Source organism: Calypte anna, chromosome Z (assembly GCF_003957555.1).
Source record: "Calypte anna isolate BGI_N300 chromosome Z, bCalAnn1_v1.p, whole genome shotgun sequence".
In the NCBI taxonomy this organism is placed as follows: domain Eukaryota; kingdom Metazoa; phylum Chordata; class Aves; order Apodiformes; family Trochilidae; genus Calypte; species Calypte anna.
Window position 1 is genome coordinate 11,172,969 of NC_044274.1, and position 24,150 is coordinate 11,197,118.

Genomic DNA, 24,150 nt, shown 5'->3' on the forward strand with positions numbered 1-24,150 from the left:
GTCTGCATCAAAAGCAGCATGGCCAGCTGGTCAAAGGAGCTGACTGCCCCTCTCTGCTCTGCTCTTATGAGACCTGACCTGCAATACTACATCCAGCTCTGGAGTCCCCATCACAAGGAGCTCTTGGAGTGAGTCAAGAGGAAGAGCACTAAAATGATCAGAGGTCAGGAGCACCTCTCCTATGAACACAGACTGAGAGCTGGGGTTGTTCAGCTTGAAGAAGGCTCCAGGGAAACCTTATAGCACCTTCCAGTACCTGAAGGACCTACAGGAAAGCTGGAAAGGGACTTTTTACAAAGGCATGGAAAACGAGGGGGAACGGTTTCACACTGAAAGAGGGTAGATTTAAATGAGATATGAGAAAGAAATTATTTCATGTGAGGGTGGTGAGACAGTGGCACAGGGTGCCCAGGGAAGCTGTGGATGTCCCATCCCTAGAAGTGTTCAAGGCCAGGTTGAATAGGGCTTGGAGCAATATGGCCTCTAGGAAACTGTCCCTGCCCATGACAGGAGTATTGGAAATTTAAGATCACTTGCAACCCAAACCTTTCGGGCCCTTGTAGCCTTGCTCCCACAAACACCTCCAAAATCTTCTCAGGTCTGCTCCATTCCTCTCTCCCTCCAGATACAGTGGTGGCAATTGGAGAAAACACCCCTGATTCACCTGCCCAAGTCCACCCCAGAGTGGTCTCAACACACAGCACTTTTGCTCTGAAATCTCTCTGTTTATTACTTTCAACTAATTCATGCACAGGAATTCTGCTGTTGATCCCCGTGTCTAGACCTTCCAGATCTGACAAGCTCTTGAACCAGCCAGATGTGTTTTACTCCCTTCTCCTCTGAGCCTTTCCTGCTATCGACCTCTGAACTTCACTTTCTCAGTAGCTTCTAGGATGTGAAGTGCCTTGCTATGGACAGTGCATGCAGTACTGTGACTGACTGCCTTCCTGGGTGCTGATGGACAAAAACTTACTCCAGCCACAGCTAGGCCAGCTATGGGTGCTGTTATCTAGGGTGTTCTTCACCACCTGGATGGCACCAGTTGTTCCAGAGCTCCACAGCAGATCCTTTCCCAGGAACCACCATCCTTATCTTGCTGATCCATCTGCATACCTCAGTACAGCAGCACTGCTGAGGGGTTTCTGGAAGATACATCTCTTCTAAGGTTCATTCACAGACATCAGTGCATCAAGTCCAGCTGCCTCACATACAAATGTTGTGAGGTTAATGGGCCAAAGTCTTCTGGCAAACTTCCAGGAAAAGGAATGGCAGCACCAAGTCATGTCCTTCGTGTTTCCTTGGTTTCCTTCCTGGGCTTTGGGAACCAAGGTCTTTTTTGCCACTGTGCAACCAGCAAAGGTGCAAGCACCCAGGAGAGTGGCCACAGCCAGCATCCACTGGGTAACTTCTCCATAAAATCCCAACATTAGGTGTAGACACTCTAAAAGCAAAAAGTAAAAAACCAAAAAAATGCCAAGCTTACAAGATGCACATGGTGCAGGAGGTTTCCTGCTGCAGCTGATGTTTTTCTTTTCCTTTCCCATATCCTGAATGCACTGCGGCCTATAAATCTGTGTTTGGCACCTTCCTCCTTAGATATTTATCATTTCTTGAGATGTGTTGTCTTGGTGTGTAGCACGCACTAGAACAATGCTGAAGAAATACTGGAGGCCAATGCACTCAGTCATATGCCCAGCTCTCACACTGTCTGACACCAGAGCTGAGGGTTCAGCTGATGACGTTTCACTTCACTGGGAACAACATAGCAGAGTTCAAGAGAGAGAAGGTTTCCAATGGTCTGACAAATCCCACAGCAACTCATGAATCCATACTTGTCATGGTATGATCAGCGGGGATGGAGAGAGAGGGGAGTGAGCTCCAGCTTCCACAAGCACATCAGGTGTAGTATGTGCATAGTCCACGTGCACTGCTCCATTCCTTGCAGCGAGAGATGAAGGCTCAGTGAGCTATTTCAAGACATCTTAGGTGCTTTCTGATACAGATTTCCTACTATAGTGTGTAGCAGATGTGTACATTTTTACTCATAATAAGGCTGGCCTGCCCATGCTTTTCTCCCAGCTAGGCTGAGGCTCCAAGGATGTTGATTTGATCATCATATGATTGATGGGTTGCTTTGTCCAGGTCCACTTTGATTTGTAGTGAGCTAACAAGACCTGAACATTCCAACTGAAAAGAGAACAAGCCAAATCACCCACAATTTACAAGCAGTTTTACTTTTCATAGGGAAGAATATTTAGGGCTCAAAACCATCCACAAAACCAGAAGGAAAGCAGAAGTAGCTGTGGCTTTTGAGGATCACGCTTTGCGGAAAGCACTGCTAACACATCCACCACATATCCCTGTGGTAAAGCCTGTTCTTGTGTCCAGCCTTACAAATAACAGAAACATATTTGAGGCTTATCCCCATCCCTACCCCATACCTGTCCTTCTAGCAGCCCTGTGTGGGATGTACCCATACATCATCAGACATGGCTATGGGGATGGAGTGGGATGAGGTGTCATCTGGCAGGTGGTGAGTCAGGATCAAGCCTGTGGAGGGTAACCCCATCAGATCCACCCCCAGAACTGCCAGGAAGGGGTCTGCTCTCTGCACGGCATCAGTGTGTGCCCCTGTGTGATCTGGGGGGCTGACCGCTCATATGAAGCTCCTTCCTCTCGAGCATGCAGCATCCTCTGCAGTCAGAGCTGCAGTCTGGGCTGCTGAAGTTCAGAGGCTCTTCTGGCAGGGAGGGCTAGAAAATGCTCATAGGATACTCACTCTAGCTCAGCCCTGAACCATACTGTGGGGTCTTCCTTGCCCCTTCCAGCGGCCTTCCCAGTCCCGCCAGCCCTGAGCCTTCTTTCACACAGGGATCGTGCAGTACCATCAAGAGGACAGAGGCCAGTGCACCATGGCACCCCGAACTTAGGAACCCTCCAACTCCTTTTCCAAGGTGACAGTAAAGCCCAGACCTCCTGGTACCCTTCAGCACAACTCCCTCAGAGCTGAAGGGAGACCTCCAGACCTATAAGCAAAAGGAGATCAAGGGGAGACCCAGAAGCATCAAGGTGCAGATGGATCCCTCCAGGGTGACAGGATGTGTTATCACAGTCTGAATTTGATCCAGCAAAACAGCTGGGAGGTCTGCAGGGAGCTGTGTGGACCTGGGAGAAGGGTGGCATCGGGAGACCTTCACTGTCACCCAGTTGGTGACAGCAGCAGGGACAGGGACTCCCTCTTGTGGTACTGGCCACCCCAGGCTGACACCTCTGCTGCCAATGGCAGATGATGGAGTCACCAGCCATGGCCTGGCCTTCCCCAGGGTGGCTGAGAGCAGAGGTGTGGTGATGACAGCCTGGCAGGGTGCATGGGCCCCAGGAGGGCACTCCTGGGGACAGGAGTCCCCATCCCTCCTTCCCCTCAGCACTGGCTGCTACAGCAACCTATGTCCAGGGGAGGGAGCAGGACCTGCTGCCTGCTCTACACACTGAACATCTCTCTGCCTTTCCATCTGTGCATGCCCCTCTGCCATGCCTCTTTCCCTAGAAGTGTGTACCCAACCAAGCAAGACTCTGTGTCCTGGCACATATCCCTCTGCAATGACAGCCACCCCACAGCATTACACCCAGCCTGCCCAGGACCATCTGGTCTTGTCCTGCAAACCACACCTACCCCAAATACACCCTCACTTCCCTTTGCTCTCAGCCTGCAACCTTCTCCCATCTGGCTGAACACTTGCTGGCCACCCAGGAAGATATTCTTAGCACACAAAATTGGACACAAGCAGTTCACAGCTGGGAGCAGGGTGGAGCAAGGCTGGGAGGGTGTGGGATGCTGCACTGGTTTCAGGAAGATGTGTTCAGAAATAGGGTTTCCAGGTCTGACCTCCAAATGATTTCACATCTGCTCCAGCCTTTCCTGCTTCCATCTCCAGGGCTGTCTTCAGCATATCCCACCCTGATTCTTGGTCATGGAACCTGGCAAAGCCAAGGAGGAAGGACATGGCTAGCTTTCCCCCAAACCCTGCTGCCTGAAGATGCCACTTTCAGGTCAGGCTCTCTACACCAAGATCCATACTTCCAACCTGTACTTTCTGCCCCCATAAATTACATTGACATCCCCCTATCTGCTCTCTGGCAGAGATGCCATATTGTGTATGTGGTCTCTCACTGCCTGAGAGACCCTCTTATCCTGCACCTCCTTCATTGCACATGACTCTCTGCATTGCTCTCTTTCAAATGCTCCACCCAGCCCCATGTGTTGTCCCCACACGTCACAGCTCTCTTTCCTAGGGAGCTGATGAAGTGCATGTGTTTGGTGGAGTCATGATTCTCTCCTTCCATACACAGGTCTTAAATAAAAGGTTTGGCATTTCCCTTTTTAAGTTTTCAGCCTGTACAGCTTCCAGAGGAAAGCAAATCCTGGGAAACTGTCTATGCCACCCAGGGTAGCTGGGAACAGGGTAGTGCCCAAAATATCCTGAGCCCGGAAGGGACCAAATGAATAGGAAAGAATGAGCCAACCAGCTGTTTCCCCAGTGAAATGGAGCCAGTGGCCTGATGGAGGGGGAAAGGTGGCAATAGTGGTATTAGCAAGTCCTCTGGGGTCTGCACAGCCCCAGTGTCCTGCCTTGCACGGCACCAGCGATGGCTTGGAAGATTGGGGCACTGAGCTAGCACAGGGTCTGTCCTCACACATCCCAGAATTACTGCCCCTGTCAGAGCAGAGCATCAGTAGAGCACTGTGCCTCCCCAGAGAAGTTTCCCCCATACCTAGGGCACCAGAAAGCCAAGACCTGGGTCCCTACTCACACCTTTATTCAGTGTGTGGCCTTACAGAGCTCCCCAAGAGGCTGCTGGCTTCCCTCAGGCTTCAGCCACCAACAAAAGCTTTTTTGTGGCATGACATTGTTCCCCACAGAGTCTGGACAAGTGCAGGAGGAGAAGAACGAAGGGCACTGCATCCTGGTAAGTCAGTGTGAGTGGTAGGGATGGCATGGTGCCCAGAGCACGGGGAGCAGCTGCCCTTTGTTGTATAAATATGTGCATGAAGTCACATGTGTTTCTAGACCAGGGTCAAGTCAAGGGGAAGAACTTGACCAGACCTACAGCAGCACCACAGTGGAGCTGGGGGGACAAAGAGAGGGTCCCATCTCATGTAACAACCCTGCATGGGGAAACACCACTTTGCCTGGCCCACCTTGTCCAGCAGAAATCCAAGGCCAAGAAACAAGCCAGGCTGGGGAGGCAAGTGTCCAGATGGGAAGAAGTTTACAGGGAAGGGTGGATGCTGCTTCACCCCCACCATGGGGGAGGTGAAGTCTCTGTAAGTCATTGAGAGGAAGATATCATCCTCCCTTTGGGGGTCTCAGCTAGAGGATGCCTGTGATGATCTTTCTTCATGAGAGTACAGGCTACAGGGCATCAACACTTACATCCTGGGTGCTGGACTGGTGGTAGCACATTTTCCTTACCCACAGCCTGCAGCACTGGGTCTCTCCTGGCTGTAATTACCCCAGGAGACCAGTTTGTCCAGTGCTGGTGCAATCATCTGCTGTAGAACATGGGCTCAGCAGGGTGGGGTGATCAACCACCAATGACACAAGTGGACAGAAATTAGGCCACAGTAATCAAAGGCAGCAACGTGCTGTGGTGGCATACAGGTACTGTCTGGAAACAGGGCTCCAGCGTGCACGGCCCAGCAGGATCAAATCCCTGCCCTGTTCATCTCAGCTCTACCTTTTTCTGGAGCCTGCAGAGACCCAAGGTTAAAGCAGCACTGCCACCATTTGTCCTGGCTCAAGAACCACTTACTTCTGCTGCTACTGGCCTGGGAGCACCAGCCTCATATTTGCCACTAACGTAGTTGAATAGGACCCCACTCTCCTTCCTTATTTTTAACCTGCTACAGGGTACAAGGCTGCTGTATATGGGCAGCCCTGCTCCCTCACTGTATTGTGTTATATGGATGTTCCCACATGGAACACCACCACAACTCCTTTCCTTGCCCTTGTTGTCATGGCAGACACTAGCACACCTTGTCTGTGCCACACTTCCATGTACACCAGGTTCCAGGAAGATTTTTTTCTGCCCAGGCCCCATGGAACATGCTGATGTCCTTCCTAGGAGCTCAGGATGCCTTGACTCATGGGAGAGGGCAGGAGATGAGGAAGGCTGGCAGCACTGCTCATAGAGCTCGCTAAACTTAATGAGTTTTCCAACAGCCAGGAGAAGCAATAAAGAGCTGTGATTGAATTGGCTACAAGCAGCAGCATGATAGCAACTTCCACACCTAACACAGCACAGCTGCCTCCTCTCCTCACCCTGGGCCACACTCCAGCCTGTGCTACATCAGCCTGCCCTGTTTGGTCAGGGTCTGGCCAGAGCACAGAGACAAGGGAAGGGGCTGGGAAATGTCCCCTCTCACAAGGAGTGCCCCACCTTGCTGGTGCTTCTCTTTCCAGCCCCTCCAATACCTGAACAGAGCACCACTGTCCACACACATCTGTGGCATCATTGATCTGCAGGGGAAAGGTCCCCAGGGACATCCAGAGCCCAGCACTGACACCCTGCTCTTCTGTGCCCTGGCACAGAGAGGGGAAGACAAAGGTAGAGGCAGCAGGTGCCCCAGGCACACAGCTGAGCTGTCTCCTCTCTGCCTGGAAGTGGCCATATCCATGTTTCCTCCCAGGAATGGCCCTGTCCTGTGATTTCCCTTTAACCTGTCCTATTTGGCAAAGGACAAAGTTGTGTCAGGGAACCAGCTGAGGAATGTGAACAATTATGGGGCCAGGCACAGATCAAGAAGTTACTCAGGGAGGTGTAGCCTGGGAGATGGCTGGCTCCAGGGTGAGGAGCCCCTTGCAGCACTTACCCCCTTCTCAGGCATCCAGGCGTTCATAACTTCTACTTGGGGGCAGAAGAGCTGGGGACATCTCTCTCATCTGTTCTGCTGTGTTCAAGGTGGGATGCACCCTTCCCAAACAGAAGCTCAGAGGCTACAGGTAAATGGTTCTTCAGCCTGATACATTTCTTTCCTCCAGAAGGTTTTTTTTTTCTCCTTTTTTCAGTTCTGGGATGGTTAAGGAAACCAGGACAAGGCTGAGGCTGTTGGTTAGTTAACATAGGGTCTCTAGGGTGGACTCTGCACATGGGTTTGTTCTGTAGGGTCTCTGGCAGGCACTCACTGGCCTTTCCCTCCACATTGCTGTGCTGGCTTTGAGTTCCCCCCTGCAGCACTGTCAAGCCCTGCAAATCAAAGGAGAGCAATGAACCACACACTAAGGCTCTTCCCAAAAGCCATAAGCCAGGACCCACTGAGACCTCCCAGCTCTTCTCCCTGCCCTTCTCTGCAGCAGCTGGTGCCCTGGTCACAGGGTTGCTCCAACCAGCTCAGCCAAGGCCAGTCCAAGGCAGTGCTCTGATGTGGTCCTGCTCATCATACCCTCACAGCCACATCAGGCTCTTGGCATGTTTCTGATCCTGCCTTACGTCTGGCAGAACCACAAGCACTTCAGGGACGCTGCACTGTGTCTGGGGAGTATTGCTAATAGCCCAGCAAAGGGCAGGAGATGGAGCATGGCTGGCACAACCCCCTGCAGTGAGTGTGGTGGTGCTGAGATCCTCGCTGCCCAGGGCAAGGCCAGGAGGGCAAGGAGCAGCCCTGTTACTTGCTGGGCAGCCTCCGAGGATGAAAGTATAGCAGGTACTGGGAGATAAGCTGTTCAGGCTGGTTCAGGAGCAGGGTGAGAGATGTTGGAAGTGGTACCATTGCCCCAACTTGTATGGCACAAGGTGACCAGGTCCTGGTGACCAGTGAAGCTCTCTATAGTGCTGGCCCACTACAAGGAGGTAATTGTGCTCACATGGCTGCATGCCATGTCCCTGTGGGTCACAATTGGTGCAGCCAGTGCCAGAGCTGCCTGTCCCACCCCGAGGTGGTGGTTAGTTGAGTTTTTCTTACCAGAGTTCACAAAGTTTTCAAATTCACAGCCACAGGGCTTCCAGAAGAGACACAACCAGCTGAGAGCAGGCACTGGCCACTCAGTCCCCTGCCACAGTGTTGTGCAAGGGCACGAGGGTTTGTTTGAGGAGAAGCAGAGCAGAAAGCTGAAACTACTGCCACCATGAAAAGGCAGGGATGGGATATGGATTCTACCTCCACAGATATCACGGTATGGGCACCCAGGTGTGAGAAACATCCGCAGGAGATAACAGGAGGCAGTTGGGCAAGTGCTGCCAGATGCTGTGCTGACTCTGCTCATAGAAAAGTAATGACACAATAAATATTTGCAGCCCTCCTGCTGCAGACAACCCCGCATTGGCCTTGAAGCTGGTGTGCTAGGGAGGAAAACGGGGGCAGTAGCAATATAGCTTCACAGTGGGGACCTTACCAGTCCCTGCTGGCAGCTGGATGTGGGAGGCAGCATCTTTCAGCCATGGTGCTGGGTGTGGAGCATGATGAGCTCAGCAACACACAGGGAGATGGGAAATGTAGTTCTGATACATCACCTATTTTATGTGCTGTTGGGTGTAACCAGACTGAACAAAAAACACGGGGGTTGGGACCTTCTCCCTAACACTCCTGGCTCCTTGCACTGACCAGGCCTCCGAGTAGGCTGCAACTCACCCTGATGTGCCCCCCAATCTCCCTCATCCTTCCTATGGAGCAGAAGAGGGAGATGTTTGTCAGGAACTGGCCCTCTCATAACCAGGGAGCTGGTTGACATGCAGGACACAGGCAGGTATGGAGAACTGCTAGGTGATGTCTGGTAACATGTGAAAAGAACAGTGGCTGTCAGAGGACAGGGGTGAGATGACACCTAGGACCAAGATGATGCACCCACATTCTGGGAGAAAGAACCAAAGGGTGTAAGTCATTTGAGCCAGTCAGTGCTCCTTGCCTCACTCTCCTCTGGGTCTGCAAAGCCCCTCCAGGCTGGAGAACCCTCCTGCAACAAAGGTTTGTACCTGCTCTGCCTCAGCTCCATACACTGACTCTCTGCAGGAATCCTTGGATGCCCGCACCCACCGAGAAGCAGCAGCCATTGATTTTCCTGAATGTTTGCAGAGAAGAAGGTGCAGGTACAGATGGAGTCTTGCACGTGGGTGGAGAAGGGTCAACTGCTCCAGGTCTGGCTCTGGAACCCTCAAGCAGAGCAAGTCCTTGGTCAAGGTGAGTTATTGTAGGCTGATCCCACCCAGAGCTGTGCTATAAGGATGTGGTGACACAGGTGCTGGTGTGGAATCGTGGTAGGTATCCAGTGAGCAGTATGCTTCCTTGGAAGTCCTCCTGCAATCCTCAATGCCCTGAACATAGACTGGCCATCCCACTGCCATGGTGTGCCCTGAGCCCTATGGGACACCCCCAGCCCCAACACCTCTCCCTGGGCTCCCTGCTCTGCCTGAGTGATGCACCATCTACATCACACAGGGGAGAATGTTTATTAATCCCTTCTCCCCATGTGAGGGGGAGGATGCAGATCTCAGACAGAGAAGGACAAAGAGGACAGAGTCCCCCTTTTCTTCTCTTTGCAGCTCCACAGAAGCAGAGCACAGACACGGAGACCTCTTTCATGCTCTTCCTAGGGCTTAAGGAGTTTAAATTTGGAGTTTGCTGTAGGCTCAGCTCATCCTGGCTTTGCACCCAGCTGCCCAGAGCATACCTGGCTGCACCACAGGAGGGATCTGGGGCGCTGGGGACCTTTAGCCACATCTCAGCTCAACACTGTTGTGCCAGGCAGTAGCAGAGCATGGTGGAAATAGCACAGCAGAGTTACCAGTGCTGATGAGAGAAGGGACTGTAAATCCTGCAGCAGCAATTTCCAGAGTCCGGGCTTTCTCCAGGGATTTAATTTATCCATTACAACTTAATTGGATGTAAACCCAGTCACTTGTAAGCGGCAGGAGCACTGAACAAGCAATGGTCCTGAGCTTCTCTCTGCAAGATGGCTCACCAGGACTCCCCATATCTTCTGCAGTGCCTTGACCATTGGGTCATGCTGCTCATGTGTGCCCAAGGGAAGGGAGAGGCAATATTTGCACTCCTTCTGGTCCCAGCTGATCTGGTGCAGCTGCAGGTGGCCATTGCAGCCTCCTGTCCCCACATACAGACACTTTGTGACCCACAAAGGAGGCCCATGAAGCTGCTCCTGTCATTCTGTCTGGCTGTTGTCAGCAGGACAAACACATGAGGCTTGGTAAGCCCAAGAAGGTGCTTCCCCATGGGTGCAGCTGCATCCCTGGCACATGCCCTGGCAGGCAGAGGCACTGGGCTGGAGCAGTCCTGGTGAGGAAGGCAATGGCTCAGACCCCAGAGATAGGGACTGGCAAAGCCCCAGCCGCAGGTTCTGACTCCTCACATGTAGGAAACTTGCCTTGGACAGACCCACTCCCTGCTGTGAAACTGGAATAGCAAAATTACCAGGTGTTCCTAGAGGTCTGCTTCTACTGCAGATGTCAGATGCTCTGTTAACCTGCTCTAGCACTCAAGGTTATTCTCCCTCCTGGAATAAGGAAGAAAACCTACAGCTTTCAGGTCCATGGCCCATGGTCTCTGTGCCATGTTTGGTGGTACCTGGAGCCAAGCACAGGCCAAAAACTGCCACACCTTGAGAGACTCCACATGGAAAGAAGGGAAAGCAGCTAGAGTGGTGCAGGGCATGCAGAGCCATCTGTAACCAGAGAGTCAGCTGGAGATGGCACCTTGAGGGGTGGATGCCAAGGAGAGCAACAGGGAAATGTGTGGGACAGAGCAAGGACAGATCCAGGTGCTGGGAGTCCCAGGGAGGGAAGGACAGGACAGATCATCCTCAGAGCAGGCAAAAGGATGGGGAGGAGGGGGTGGGGGGGTGGGGGGTGGGGGGGGGAAAGGAGAGGGAAGCAGGAAGCAGGAGGAAGCCAGGGAGAAGTGGGAGAGCCCAGGAAAAGGTGAAGTGTAAAGAGGCTCAAGAAGCACTGGGCACGCTGGCGCGTGGACGCTGCGCTTCCCAGCTGCTCCAGAGGACAAATCCCACAACCCCCAGGACAATGTTCAAGCAGGGGTGTGTGCACAGGGAGAAGCAGATTCTCACACCCACAGCATCCATCCAGCCTGGTGATGGCTGTGAGGAGAGATGGGAGCCTGTACCCGTGGGGCTCATCCTGGCAGCAGGATATGTGAGGAATTGGATGGTATGGGGATAAATGTCTGCAAAGATCAGATCCCCATGTCCTTGGTCCATCCGCTCAGGCTCTGTGAGGAAAAAGAGTCCCATAGCTACAAGGAGATTCTGAGCAGGACCCCGGGGAGAACGAGTATCCTGCACTTGCAATGACCATCCATCCAGGTAGGATCCGGGGGACAGAGAGTCCTAGGTCTACAAGGCAGGACCCGGGATAGGACAGGATCAGAGCTATGCGTCCACAGGGTCTGCCCAAGCCCCGCACAGGCAGCGCAGGTCCCCAAAGCTCAGAAGCAGCCACCTCGGCACCCCCCAGCCCTGCCGGGGGGCGACGCAGCTGCATAGGAACATCAGGGCGGGCGAGGCAGGGAGGGGCGTGTCGGGGGGGGAGGCTCCGACAGCTCTCGGCTACGGGTCCCAAGGAGTTAAGAGCTGTCCCCGCCCCGTCCCCGCCCCACCGGTGCCAGCGCTGCCTCGGGGTGGCGGAGGCACAGCGACGGGCCGCGGCGGGGGGTCAGGCCGCTGGCGGGCCATGGTGGCCGTGCGCCCCGCCACCCCGCGCTGCCGCTAGCATCGCCCCGGAGAGGAGGGAACGTGGACCGGGGTGGTGGTGGTGGTGGGATTGGGGAGAAGGGTCCAGTCACGGGTGGGCAGCGCCCCGGCCACGGGGCTGCCCGGGCGGGGATGTGAATGGCGCTGAGGGTGCTCGGCGGGACCGACATGGAGTGGGAGAAGCTGCCGCGGCGTCCCGGGGAGGGCGAAGCACCCGGGGAAGCGGCGGGGCCGTGGCCGGGCTGCGGGCGGCTGCGGCCCTCCTCGTACCGGGCGCTGCGCAGCGCCGTCTCCACCCTGGCGCGCATCGACGACTTCTACTGCGAGAAGATCGGCGCCGGCTTCTTCTCCGAGGTCTTCAAGGTGTGCGGGGCGGGAAGCGGGTATGGCGGTCCCCAAGGCATCCCGCCAGGTTTGGGCATCCCGCCAGGGAGCGCCGGCTCCCGCTCAGCGCTGGGGGGGGAAATTGGAGGAAGGGAGTAAGGGGGTGGGTGGGTCTGCCCCCCTTGACTGCCCGCCCCGAGCCCTGGTAGCTGGGTGAGGTCCGAGAGGATGGTGCGAGGCGGTGCCGTGGGGCGGGGAGAGCCCCGTCCCCGTCGGGGATGTTGTTCTCCATCCCTCCGTGCAGGGGGAGGGGAACGCCGGTTCTGTTTACAGCCCGGGGAGGCTGAACATTCTGAAGCCGAGCCGTGGGGGGAGGTCGGGGCAGCAGTGGGATGGCGAGCAGCCCAGCCCCGGAGACCTTTGTCAAAAGCCTGACACCGCCAGGCCCGGGGTGTGCCTATGAAAAGGGGTGCAGTTAGAGTCTTCAGCCACTCCGAGGTGGTTTCCAGCCTTTGCTGTGCTTGTTCCAGTAGTTGGGGGGCAGGTGGGTGTGTGGGAACCCCCACAGAAGCCTCCCGAAGGTGACCAGGTTTGGGAGAGGGGTGTGATTCGGCAGAGCATTACTGGGACTGGTGTCAGGCTGGCACCACGGAGCCGGCTTTGTCACCCATCATCTCTGGGACTGCCAGAACAGAGGTTCCCATGTGTGACCCACACCCTGGTTAGGAGTTCGTGAGTGCTGGTGGGGTGCTCTGAGTCCCAACACCATGGCAGAGGTGCACAGCCACGGTGCCAGGCCAGCCACATCGTGCTTCAGGGGAAAAAGGGCTGTGCCATGGCCACCTGTCCCCAAGCCAGGAGAGGTGTGCATGCACACATTCTCATCCCAGGCATCACTTCAGGTGTCACAATCTGTTGGACAAGCACTGATCCTAAGCTTTGTTTCTAGTGGTGTTGCTACCCTCAAAGAGCATCTTTGGGCTGGGCAAGACCCCTGCCACCTCTGATCACAGTCACCATGGTCCCAAGGACCTCTGTGCTGCGTCCCTTGCATGGGACCATGCTCCCACATGCAGCACAGCTGAGTGGCCCGTGTCCCAGCAGGAACCTGGTGTCCCTCTCCAACCTTGGTGCCTTTCCCCATATCATCAAGGAGACCCCAGAATACAGGAGCCACAGGAGAGGTGTCCTGAAAGGGCCATGGTGGGCATGCAGAGGGTTCCCTTTCCTCCATGCTCCCTCCAGCCCCTGCGGAGCCATGACCTTCCCACTGGCCAGGTTCCTGCTATTGATCTCTGGCTCGGAGCACGCAGCAGCACCTCAGAGCAGAGGGAGGCATTTAATAATGCCAGGCGTGGATACGGCTCTTTAATAATGGATGCTTCTGTGTCTTGGCCAGGCCACGATCTCTCCTTGCCTTCCTGGTATGGCCCTGCGGGAGCCACAAAATGCTCCATCTCCCACTCGTTGTTCATGTTCTTTTGGGGCTGTTTGCACAGGGGAGTGGTGGAAGTTGGGCAGTGGGAACAGGATGAGGCAGCAGGAGCCAACGTGTGTGTGTGCTGGAGACGAGACAGGGGCAGGAGGGGGCCAGATGGGGCTTTGTGTTCGTGTGGTGGGTTGCATCCAAGATCTCAGCAGGATGGTGGGGCAGGCCTGGGATCTGAGTTGGGGTTTGGCTGCCTGAGCTTGCGAGGAGGATGGAGCTTGGCAGGGCAGGACCTGTTTTCCTCCCACCTCCCTTGTTCCTGCTGTTGCTTTCTGTGGCTGTGGGCACTTGCGGCGCCCTCCTTCATGAGGCTGCCTCATTCCAGCTTTGTGGATGTGGGGGGCAGGGGGGGGTCCTGGACATCTCTGTCCTTGTGCAGGTAGCACAGGTTGTGCAGCTGAGCCAAGGCCTGGCAGGGTGCTGGGGTATCAGCATGGCCATGTGTCTGTTCCCAATGCCAAAGCCAAAGGGGTCAGTGTGTCTAATCCCTGGTGTCCTAAGCCTGCTCCAGGATTGAGCCCTATCCCATTCCAGTCAAGTGCTTCTCTCAGAAAGGCTTTGCGGACTGGACAGGAGATACTGGTGACAAAAAGCTGCCCTTTTCTCCCCAGGGATTGTTCCTAGCTGGTCCCCTGCTGTGCTGTATGCAGAGTTGGGCTGTTTTGCTCTGGAGCAGCTGGTTCCCATTGCCTTTCCTGGTGTGATTTCAGATATGTTGTTTTCTTGGGCAAACAGACAATGCAGTGAGCTGCCTCTCCATCTCCAATAGACTGAGCAGATTGAGCTGGGTGTGTTTGTGCCAGATATCTTCTCCAGCCCTTAAACCACTGTTGCATCTCTTCCCCACACCCTTCTCTTACTTTCCACCATGTGGTCTGCACCAAAAACTGGAGCTGTGGGCAGCATCCTGGCTTTGCTCTCCTGGGGGCTGTATCCAGAGGTCTTCACTGAGCCTACGTGCACCTTACACCCAGCTGTCACTGCTGCACGTCCTCTTGGAGATGCTGATTCTGTCCTTTGGTGTATTCAGCCCAGTGCCCCAGTTCCATGGTGCCAGGGGCAGGGTGAGGGGGTGGCAGGGAGGGGATTAGTGGTTCCCAGCACAGGCAGAGCTCAGGAGAGGGCTTCAACACTGCTGCCATCCGCCTGCCTTTGCTAACTTCCCCGCCAACCTTAGAGATTTTATATTTACTCCGATTTTCCCATGCAGCTAATGACATAACTCCCTGTCTCTTATCTGCTGCCCTTCATCAGTGGACCTTGCCTTGTTTTACAAAGGAGGGTGGAGCAGTGTGACATAGATGGGGAGACTAAGGCAGGCGGGGAGGAAGTGAATTTGCCGAGGTCAGCCAGCCACAGCGAGGCCGGGAGCAGCCCTGGCCTTGCTGTCACTGCTCTGGAGCCCCAGGCACTGGAAACATATTGTGCTGACTAGCCCAGGACCTGCTGGCACCCCTCCTGAGCTGTCACAGGGTGTGTTCCAGACTTGCTGGTGACATCTTGCTCTGGCTCCTGCTGTGCCCATGGTGCTGCACCTGGGAATGCAGGAGGTGAGGGCTGCTGGTGCTCTGGCATTCTTCAGGAGCAAGTGCTGTGTGCCCTGCTCGTTTTGCTTCCCTGGAGGAAGCCTACCTTGACTGTATTCTCTTTCCGGATGAGCAGGTTTTCCAGTCCCACCCAGCAGACCTGTTGTGCTACTGGTATATCCCCAGCAGCTCAGACACAGCTGTCGTGGGTGGCTGTGGGATTACCGGTGGCATTGCTCGCTCCCCTGCCTGCCCTCCTGTCTTTCCCTGCCTGCTGGAGAACGGAGATGCAGGGCGAGGGGTGCAGGGTGATGTCCCTGTGTGTCTTGTGCCTTTCCAGTGCAGTCCTCTGCACTGGAGGTGTGTCGAGTGGGGTGATATGCAAGTGTGGGGTGGAGGGATGCTGGCTGCTGAGACCCCAGGGTGTGGGGGACTGGTGGGACAGCTTCCCCCCTTGTCTAGACAGGAGTGCCGGCTGCAGGGAGGGAGCAGGCCGTCTGCTCACCCTGATTAGCATGCTCTTTAAATAAGACTCTAATTTCCGCTGTTAAAAGAGCTCAGATCCCTTGTGCCCAGGCTGGGGCCGCAGCCAGCCCTGTCCCATCCCCCAGCTCTGTGCACTGGCAACAGATGGGATGGGGGCCGAAATGCTGTGTGACACCCCACCCCACCGCAGCTCCACCGTGGTGTCCCCACAAAGCAGCCAACTGAGGGGCCGTGCTGGGGGGGCACCAGTGAGGGACTTGGTTCGTGGGTGGGAGCTTGTCCTCCCCCCATACCCCGGCATGGCTGTCTGGCTGAGCTCAGCTCCAGGGAATGCGCTGGGATTCCTGGGCATCATGCCAGAGTGTGGAGAGGCGAGGGGGAACACCATCCTGCCCAGGATGGCTCTGCTGCCCCATGACTTCTCTGGGTGGTGGCTGGGGGGAAAACCCCCTTAGTGTGGACCCCTCCCCCCCAGCCAGGGTCTTGGATTGCTCCTTTCTTTGCTGTGCCTGCTTCTTCTTGGTGCAAGGCTGGTGCTAGCTCCCAGGCAGACTGGGTAAACTGGCCCCCAACATGTGGGAGGCAGTGGAAAACCCAAGAGGGTTTTCTCCCTTCCCTGCCAGGCCAGGCAGGGGCTGGCCTGGAACCCTGGAAAACATTCTCGGAGTGCTGGACACCCTCAGAGGGGTCGTGCTCAATGTGCATTGAGCTGGGGCTGCCCTCGAAGCCTCATGGAGCACTCCAGGCCCCTGGGGATGGAGCCCTGGAGAAGGGTAACCAGGCTGTGCTGTGCTTGCCGGGGGCTCCTGGGTTTTCTGGGAGAAATCCCATGGGAAAGACTTTCACCAGACCTTTCCTCCCCCAGGATTAAAGCGTTAAGGCACCACATGGCTGCACTCAGACCTGACCCAGCCCACTGCAGTAACAGGAGGCTTGTTAATGAGAAATTAAGCCACGAGCACATCCTGATTATGGAGGGGAAGGGGAGGGAGGCAGTAGGGGGGAGGAAGGGGAGTGGGAGGGGCGGGGGGACTGCTCCCTGATGCAGGGATACTGCTGTTGGCCCAGACCCAGCTAGTCCCACATTCCAAGGCCATCCAGTGCCAGCCCTGTGCGTGACACCCGGCATTTCCACCGTGGGTGCCGGAGCCTTGCCACCCGCAGCCATGCTCAGGGCTGAGCCCGCCTGTGCTGTAGAGCCGGGTCTCCTGGCGCCGGGTCCTGGTGCCAGTCAAACCAACCGAGCCAGTCCTGCCAGCCCCACACAGCGTGGGAAGGGAAGGCAGCCCTGCCGCCAGCGAGATGAGTTGGGAATGCTGGGCTTTGCTGGGCAGCACACAGCACCAGGGGCACTGGTGCTTCTCCAGGCTCTGGCTCCTTTGTCCCTGACTCTGCAGGGAGTTCTGGCCAGGCGGGTCTCCCTCCTTAAAGCCTCCACAGCCACTGGAGCCAGGCTGGGAGCCCTGTTATTGAGACTGGTGCTGCTTCCAGCTTCCCAGCGCGTGTAGATGGGCTGGAAGGAAAGCAGGGATGGTGGGGATGGGGTAGGGGTGCCTCCAAGGTGTGGACAGGGAACTCTAGGACACCAGGACAGGGCTGGCATTCATGTCAGGCATTGTAGGATAGTGATGGGGTAGGCTGAGCTGAGCAGTGGGCATGAGTAGGACCCGGAGTGACACCAGGTGGAGTGTGTACCCTGGGTGTGTACAGGGCCGGAGGAGCCATGCTCCCCACAGCAGGAACAGTGCTGTCACCCTGGGATGGGTTTTGCCTTCAGCGAGGAGACATGGTGTGAACCCATCCTCCCTTTTTGCACCACAGTGGGGGCCAGGTTAAAGCACCCAGATGGCAGGTGTCTGGGGTGTCCCCTCCTCACTTGTGCAGGGTCCACCCTGGTCTCTGCTGCTACAACTCTCAGGCAGGGGTTCCAGGCTGGCTGGCTGGAGCTGGCTGGATGTGACACAGGTGTAACCAGAGCAGGATGCCCAGGGGCAGGCAGCTGCTGAATTATTCAGAGCTTCTGAATGAATTCAGTGAGCCGGGGTAGCATGGCCAGGTCACACTGGATGATTATTGCCTCTGACTTTCATTCTGCCCAGGGTTGTCCTTGGTTCCCCTAGACATGCCCAGGGATCTTTATAAAGCACTGATTTCAACCCCAGGCCCTTTGTGGGTGCTGTCTGCTTCCCATTCCCTGGGTACTGGGTGCTGGATGGGTCCCCATCTCAGCATGCACCCCAGGGCCTTGGTTCACTGAAGCAATGCCAGCTGTGGAGTGAGAACAGAACCTCAGAGGGCCCACGACACCAGCAGCCTCCCCCGTGCTGGGATGGGGAGAGGGGCTGAGTTGCGAGCAGGATAGGGGACAATGAGTACCCTGCCTTTAGCCAGCCCCTGGGTGTTTTGCCCAGGGAGGCAATTCCTGTGGTGTGGGGCAGACCACGGGCTGGCACCAGCACAGCAGCCTCAACCAGCATTGACTAAAAAGGAGAAGAGCAGGGAGCTGACGGCAGTGTCGAGGAATGCCTGCGCCTCCACACACAGCTCGGCGTGTGCTGGGGGGCAGCTGGGATCTGCCAGGGTGTCTCCCACACCAGCTGCTGCTCTGGAGGGAGGGGGGTCCCACCCCACCCCCTGAGTCTGCTCAGGAGGGGATGTTCAGCACAGTGCAAAGGCAGGGGATCCCGTGGTCATCTGTCACCCTGCACGTAGCGGGGGGCTGCAGCAGGGGTGTCTGTCCTTGCCTGTGCTTCCAGCTGTTGTTCCTGGAGGGGGGCCAGGGCCCCAGCTCGAATGACAGCGTTGGGCTGTAAATATACAGTCTTGTCCCTGTGCCATGCCCTGTAGGGCTAGGTCATGCATCAGGGCAGTGTCAGCCCATCCCAGGACTGGTTTGAAGTCATCTACCCCATGTCTGGCCGGGAGTTACTGACCCAAAAGAAGGCCTCTCTACTGCACCTCAGTCCTGCATCTACCTGTCCTTGCAGCAGGGGGGCTCAGCTTGCAGGAGCTGCTACTGCCATTCTGGGCAGTGTGGTGTGGTGGGAGGAGTGGAACAAACAGGGTGCCCCAGGGAGGATGGACATGTGTGTCATGAGCACTGGGGGTTCCTGGGGTGCTGCTGTGCTAGGAGACCCTCCCCTTTCTGTCCCTGAGGTGCTCCATGCCTTGGGTGTGTGGGGTGCTCATCTCCTACCCCTAAGGCTGGGTTGGGTGCTGGGTGCAGACTGGTGTCCAGAGGGGATGTGGAGACACGGCCCCAGCTACCCCTACACCCCCCTCCAGGTGCGGCACCGCCAGTCAGGGCAGATCATGGTGCTGAAGATGAACAAGCTGACCAGCAACCGGGCCAACATGCTGCGGGAGGTGCAGCTGATGAATCGCCTCTCACACCCCAACATCCTCAGGTGGGACCTGCTCCCCTGCTACCCATCTCCATTGCAACCCTTTCCCCAGCAGGGGGGTGTTTGGAGCTGATACCGGTGCTGGGTGAGCTCCCGGGGCTGGTGCCCCTTGTGCCCCACTCTCATGTCTCCTCTGTCTTGCAGGTTCATGGGGGTGTGTGTACACCAAGGACAGCTGCATGCACTGACAGAGGTGAGAGCAGAGCAGTGGCTCTGAGTCTCACCATTCCTGCAGGCTTGGGAAGGGGACAGTGATGGCTGTGGAAACACTTTCTCAGCCTGTGGCACATGTGCAGGGCAAGGTCTACTGAAGGGCTGTGCCCTGGGGTGGTTGGGGGATGCAGTGAGATGAGAGATGAGCATCCAGCAGTATGGGAGGTGGGCAGTGTCACAGTGATGTGATGTCCTGGCTCTTCCCATCAGTACATCAACGGTGGGAACCTGGAGCAGCTGCTGGACAGCCCTGTGCCCCTGTCCTGGTCCATGCGTGTCAAGCTGGCCCTCGACATTGCCCGTGGCCTGCGCTACCTGCACTCCAAGGGCATCTTCCACCGTGACCTCACCTCCAAGGTACAGGATGCTCCAAGGCATCTCATTGCTCTTGTCCCACACCCACATGGGGCTTCCCCAGGCACGGTGAGCTGGGGAGCAGGAGGCCATGCTGTGCCAGGGCATCCTGGTAGTGGTTGCTAGCCAAGCAGGCTGGCATGGTTGGTGTGACAAAGCCCTCCTGTGTCCCCAGAACTGCCTGGTGCGCTGCGAGGCCAATGGCTACACGGCTGTAGTGGGTGACTTCGGCTTAGCAGAGAAGATTCCCACCTACAGGTGCGTGGGCAGTGTCCATCCCCATCCTTGGAGTGGGAGGTTTCCAGCCCACTTGGAGCAGGATCTGGGGAGTGATGGACATTTGGGATGCAGCTAGAAGGCCAGGAATGAGGGACAGTGGGGATGGTCCAGCGGTGGGATCTTGGGGTCAGGTGGACACATTTTGGGCTAGCTTGAAGGGGATGGAGAAGGGGATGGTGTGAGTGGGAAGGGGAGCTTATGGGATGTATGAAGGAGGCTTAGCCCAGGCAGGGAGGTGGAGATGACAATCCAGATTTGCCCTAGCAGTGGATAGTGTATTGGAAAGGGGCAGGGGGCTGAGGGCAGCCCCTGATGTCCTATCATGTCTCCTAGCGAGGGTTGTGAGAAGGAGCCACTGGCCGTGGTGGGCTCCCCGTACTGGATGGCTCCTGAGGTGCTGCGAGGGGAGATCTACAACGAGAAGGTGAGGAGGCTCTGCGGCTGCCACATGTGGGGCTGTGTCCAACCGGGTACCACCAGGGCTTTGCAGGATTCGGCATGGGGGGGGGCAGTGGGGCACATGGAGGGAAGGAAGAGGGCTGTGGGGCCCCCTGGTGGGGAGGTGGCAGGGCCCCTGGCAGGGTTCCATGGGGGGCAAAGAGGGGCTGTGTGTTCACAGAAATGTGGGCAGATTGCCTTGGGGCCGCAGTGACTCCCTGCTCCCTGCAGGCCGATGTGTTCGCGTACGGCATCATCCTCTGCGAGACCATCGCCCGCGTCCCCGCTGACCCCGACTACCTGCCCCGCACTGAGGTGATTCCTGGGGATGGGGATGGCATAGGGGGGGCAATGGGCAGTGACACTGGGGCTGGGGCTGCTTTGCCAAGTGAGGGGTGCCATGCTTCTGTGCAGAAGCTGCCCTGCATCTTGAGGCAGGGGTGCTGGTATTCCAGATGTCTCCCAGCAGCAAGTGCTGCTCCCTAGGGAGGGTTGCTCTCTACCAGTAACCTATCCTTGGAGCCTGGAGTCAGACCAAGTGGGAGAAGGGGATGGTAGCATTCAGGCAGAGAGCGGGAGGAATCTGTGCACCAGCATCCCCCAACCTTGACCTAACCTGGGGGAAATGCCAGGGCCCCAACCTCACTACTCCTGCTTTCCCTGGCACAGGATTTTGGCCTGGACATCACCACGTTCCGCACCATGGTGGGAATTGACTGCCCGGCAGCCTTCCTCCAGCTCACTTTCCACTGCTGCAGTGTGAGCTTTCCTCCAGTCTCAGATGGGGCAGGACAGGGGGATGTTGGGGCTGAGGCAGGGAGCTGCCTCTGTTGGGCAGGGCTCTCTGGGGTGCTGGGGGTGGGCTGCACAGCTCACCCGTAACCCCTCTTGCTCACAGATGGAGCCCACCTCCCGCCCCTCGTTCCTGGAAATCACGCAGTGCCTGGAGGTTGTCCTGCAGCACCAGCTGGGCTTGGAGGGCACCGGGACCACCCCCTTCAGCACTGGGGAGAGCCTGCCCACGCCTGGCACAGCAGCTGCACTCAATGGTACGTGGGTGCCCCAGGGACAGGCCTTATGGGGGATGCAAGGAGAGGGGATGTGGGGTGTCCCATTAGCCCGCAGCCATCCCATCTTCCCCATAGGGGAAGGAGGCTGGGGTTGCACAAGGTCTGCGGGATGGGACCAGTCATTGTTCCCCTCCCTGAGGCTTGTGCTCCTGGGTTGTTGGGTCCCCAGCACCCATGGCACCCCATGGCACCCCACACCCGGAGCTGCTGGCAGCTGGTGACATGCTCCTGTCCATGTGCCCAGGAGTAGCCGGGAGGGCAGCCGGATGCACCAAGCAGTCCCCCCTTCGCGAGCTGGGGACGCAGCACCTGCAGCCAGACCAGCGCCTGTCCCGCAGCCAGTCTGACATGTTCCCCCCCAAATCCCCTTCCCTGCTGCGGCCACCGGAGCCTTACAGTGGGGCCAGGACCAAGGAGACATCCCCCCGCGTCAACCCCTTCTCCCAGCGCGAGGACCTGAAGGGGGGGAAGATCAAGCTCTTCGACACGCCGAGCAAGTCGGTCATCTCGCTCACCTTCGACCTGCCACCTCCCGCCCCACTCCAGCTCAGCACCCCCGTGACACCCGAGCCTGCCGTGGAGGTGCAGTGTGACTTCTCATCCCCCACTGCCACCCCCCGTAGATGCCACTCACTGCCCTCCTCCCCCGAGCTGCCACGCCGGGAGGGCCCGGCGCTGGGCGTGGATTTTTGCCACCTCAACAACAGCCCCCAGCCCCCTGCCCTCCTTCCTCCTCCAGCTCGGGGGCGAGCCTCCCCCTCCAGCCCCAGGGCAGAGGAGTGGATGGACTGCGGTTCCGACAGCCTCGAGCCACCGCAGCCCCCCCCCAACAACAACTTCATCCGCACAGCATCCTCGGGTGCCCAACCCTGGCAGCCGGATCCAGGAGCCCCCAACGGGCTCCTCTTCAACAACAACCACGTGGTGGTCAGCAAACCCCTGGCCTGGGGCAGCGGGCTGGAGCACGGCTTCTCCGAGCTGAGCATCTCCTGTGCGGCTGCGCTGGAGCGGACGGAGCGCTCTGCCATGCTGCCCGGGCACAGCTCTGGTGTGGTGCTGGAGCAGGATGAGGTGCTGCCCTGCCCCGGCTGCTGCTTGGGGCCCTTCAGCTTTACCTCCTTCTGCCACCGGCCAGCACCCAGCCCACCTCGCTACCAGAACCTCAACTGCGAGCCCAAGAGCCTCCTCTGTCACGACCAGGGACGCCACCAGAAAGTCCCGGGGCCAGTGCTGGCGGAGCCCAGCCTGAAGCTGCCGGAGGCACAGTCCTAGTGCCAGGGATCCCTGGGGAGCAGGGCTCTGTCCGGCTGCCCCTCAGACCCCCCCTGAGGTGGTGCAGGGGCCCGGTGCATTCCCACCTCCTCACTTGATCTGTTCCTGGTGGCTGTGGTGCCGTGGCTGCTACAGAGCTTCCCAGGCACTCAGGCACCCATCCCACTAGGATCAGCCTTGGGGATCTGCGGGGAGCCCCAGGGGTGGGCTGGGTCCCTGCCAGGGACTGAAGTGCAATAACACCCCTGCCCCGAGCAGGCTCCAGCACTGCCCCATGTGGCAGGGCTGGTCCCCTGTGGGGTCCCTGGAGCTCAAACCCTGGACATAGGACTCTCCTTCCAGGAGCTCACTGAGCCTGCACCCCCAGGAGAACCAAGAGCCCCCCCTGCAGCCTCCCAGGCTGGGGGGGTGAGCGGGGCTGGGCAGAGGGGGTCAGCATGTGTTTGTGAGTGTTTGGGGATACTGTGGGGCTGGTGGGTGTACCTGTGCTTCCCCACAAACGGGGAGCACAGCCTATCCACAGTGGGGAGGGGTATGCAGGGGGCCAGGAGAAGGGCGATGCCCATGGGGCAGTGCATGGGAAGGATTGCCAGCACTGGGGTTGCCTCTGGCCACCCAAAGCTGAGGGTTGGGTGCTGAGCCGGCACAGCACCCTGCATCCCCCTGGTACACAGGGCTGTGGTGCCATCCTGGCACAGGGGATAAGGGGCTGGTGGGCAGCTTGGCCAGGCTGCCCTGCCCCTGGCAAGGGTGGGAGCCGGCTTTCCTCCCTCCTGCACAATGCACTGGTGAATGCAGAACTATTGTGGTTGTTTTTTTTTTAATATTAATAATAATAATAATAATTGCTAGTAATATATACCCAGCTTATTTAAAGTGTTCAATAAAAACTGAATGTCCTAGCAACTCAGGCTGCTGCTTTTGTCTCGTGGATACACATCAGACACAGAGGGGAGCCCCTTGGGGACAAGAAGCCAGCATGGCTCAACCCAACACCTCAGTGCTCCCATAGTGGCCATCTCAGTTGAACTGGCTTTGGTTAAAGTCCCATGTATAATTTATATTCTGTGAGTTTGCATCATGTTTGCAGTGGTATACAAGAATGCAAAGAGCCGACAAGCTGTGTCACTTTATTGCTACACGATGGGTTTATCCACTGGACAAGAATGGACACGTGCCACCTCCAAAAAGCCTGCCTTTAGCAACCCTTTTGCTCTTCAAGCCAGCTATTAATCACACAGCAATTAATAAACTATATATGGCACACACGACCCCGTAATAGATTGAGACTATCTTCGCCTGGTTGAACATGACTTCCTCTGCTCTTGCCTGGCTGCAATGTTACATCAGGGCTATTTTGCTTAATCTTCACATGTACTGGTGTGTAGAAACTATTTTAAGTCCTGGTGACTTGTGTCACAAAGTGCTGTCGGTCTGCCAGCAATCACCAGCATTGCTTTCACTTTTGAAAGGTGCTATCACACTGCACAGTCCTAAAGGTCATTCCTCTTTAATTAGCAAAAAAGCAAAACAAAACCAAAAACCAAGATGCTGGTGGGTTCAGGTGCAGCTTCGCTCCTG

General features: G+C 56.9%; 1 protein-coding gene across 1 annotated transcript; it reads left to right on the forward strand.

Annotated features, from left to right (window-relative positions):
• The first annotated feature begins 11,811 nt into the window (after nucleotides 1-11,811).
• On the forward strand, nucleotides 11,812-23,463 carry TESK1 (testis associated actin remodelling kinase 1). Its single transcript, XM_030467744.1, has 10 exons — nucleotides 11,812-12,077; nucleotides 18,825-18,946; nucleotides 19,088-19,136; nucleotides 19,367-19,513; nucleotides 19,686-19,768; nucleotides 20,123-20,213; nucleotides 20,459-20,542; nucleotides 20,897-20,986; nucleotides 21,126-21,276; nucleotides 21,542-23,463. Exons 1-10 carry the CDS (start codon nucleotides 11,853-11,855, stop codon nucleotides 22,567-22,569), a joined length of 2,070 nt encoding a protein of 689 aa, XP_030323604.1. The 5' UTR covers nucleotides 11,812-11,852; the 3' UTR covers nucleotides 22,570-23,463.
• The last annotated feature ends 687 nt before the right edge of the window (nucleotides 23,464-24,150 follow it).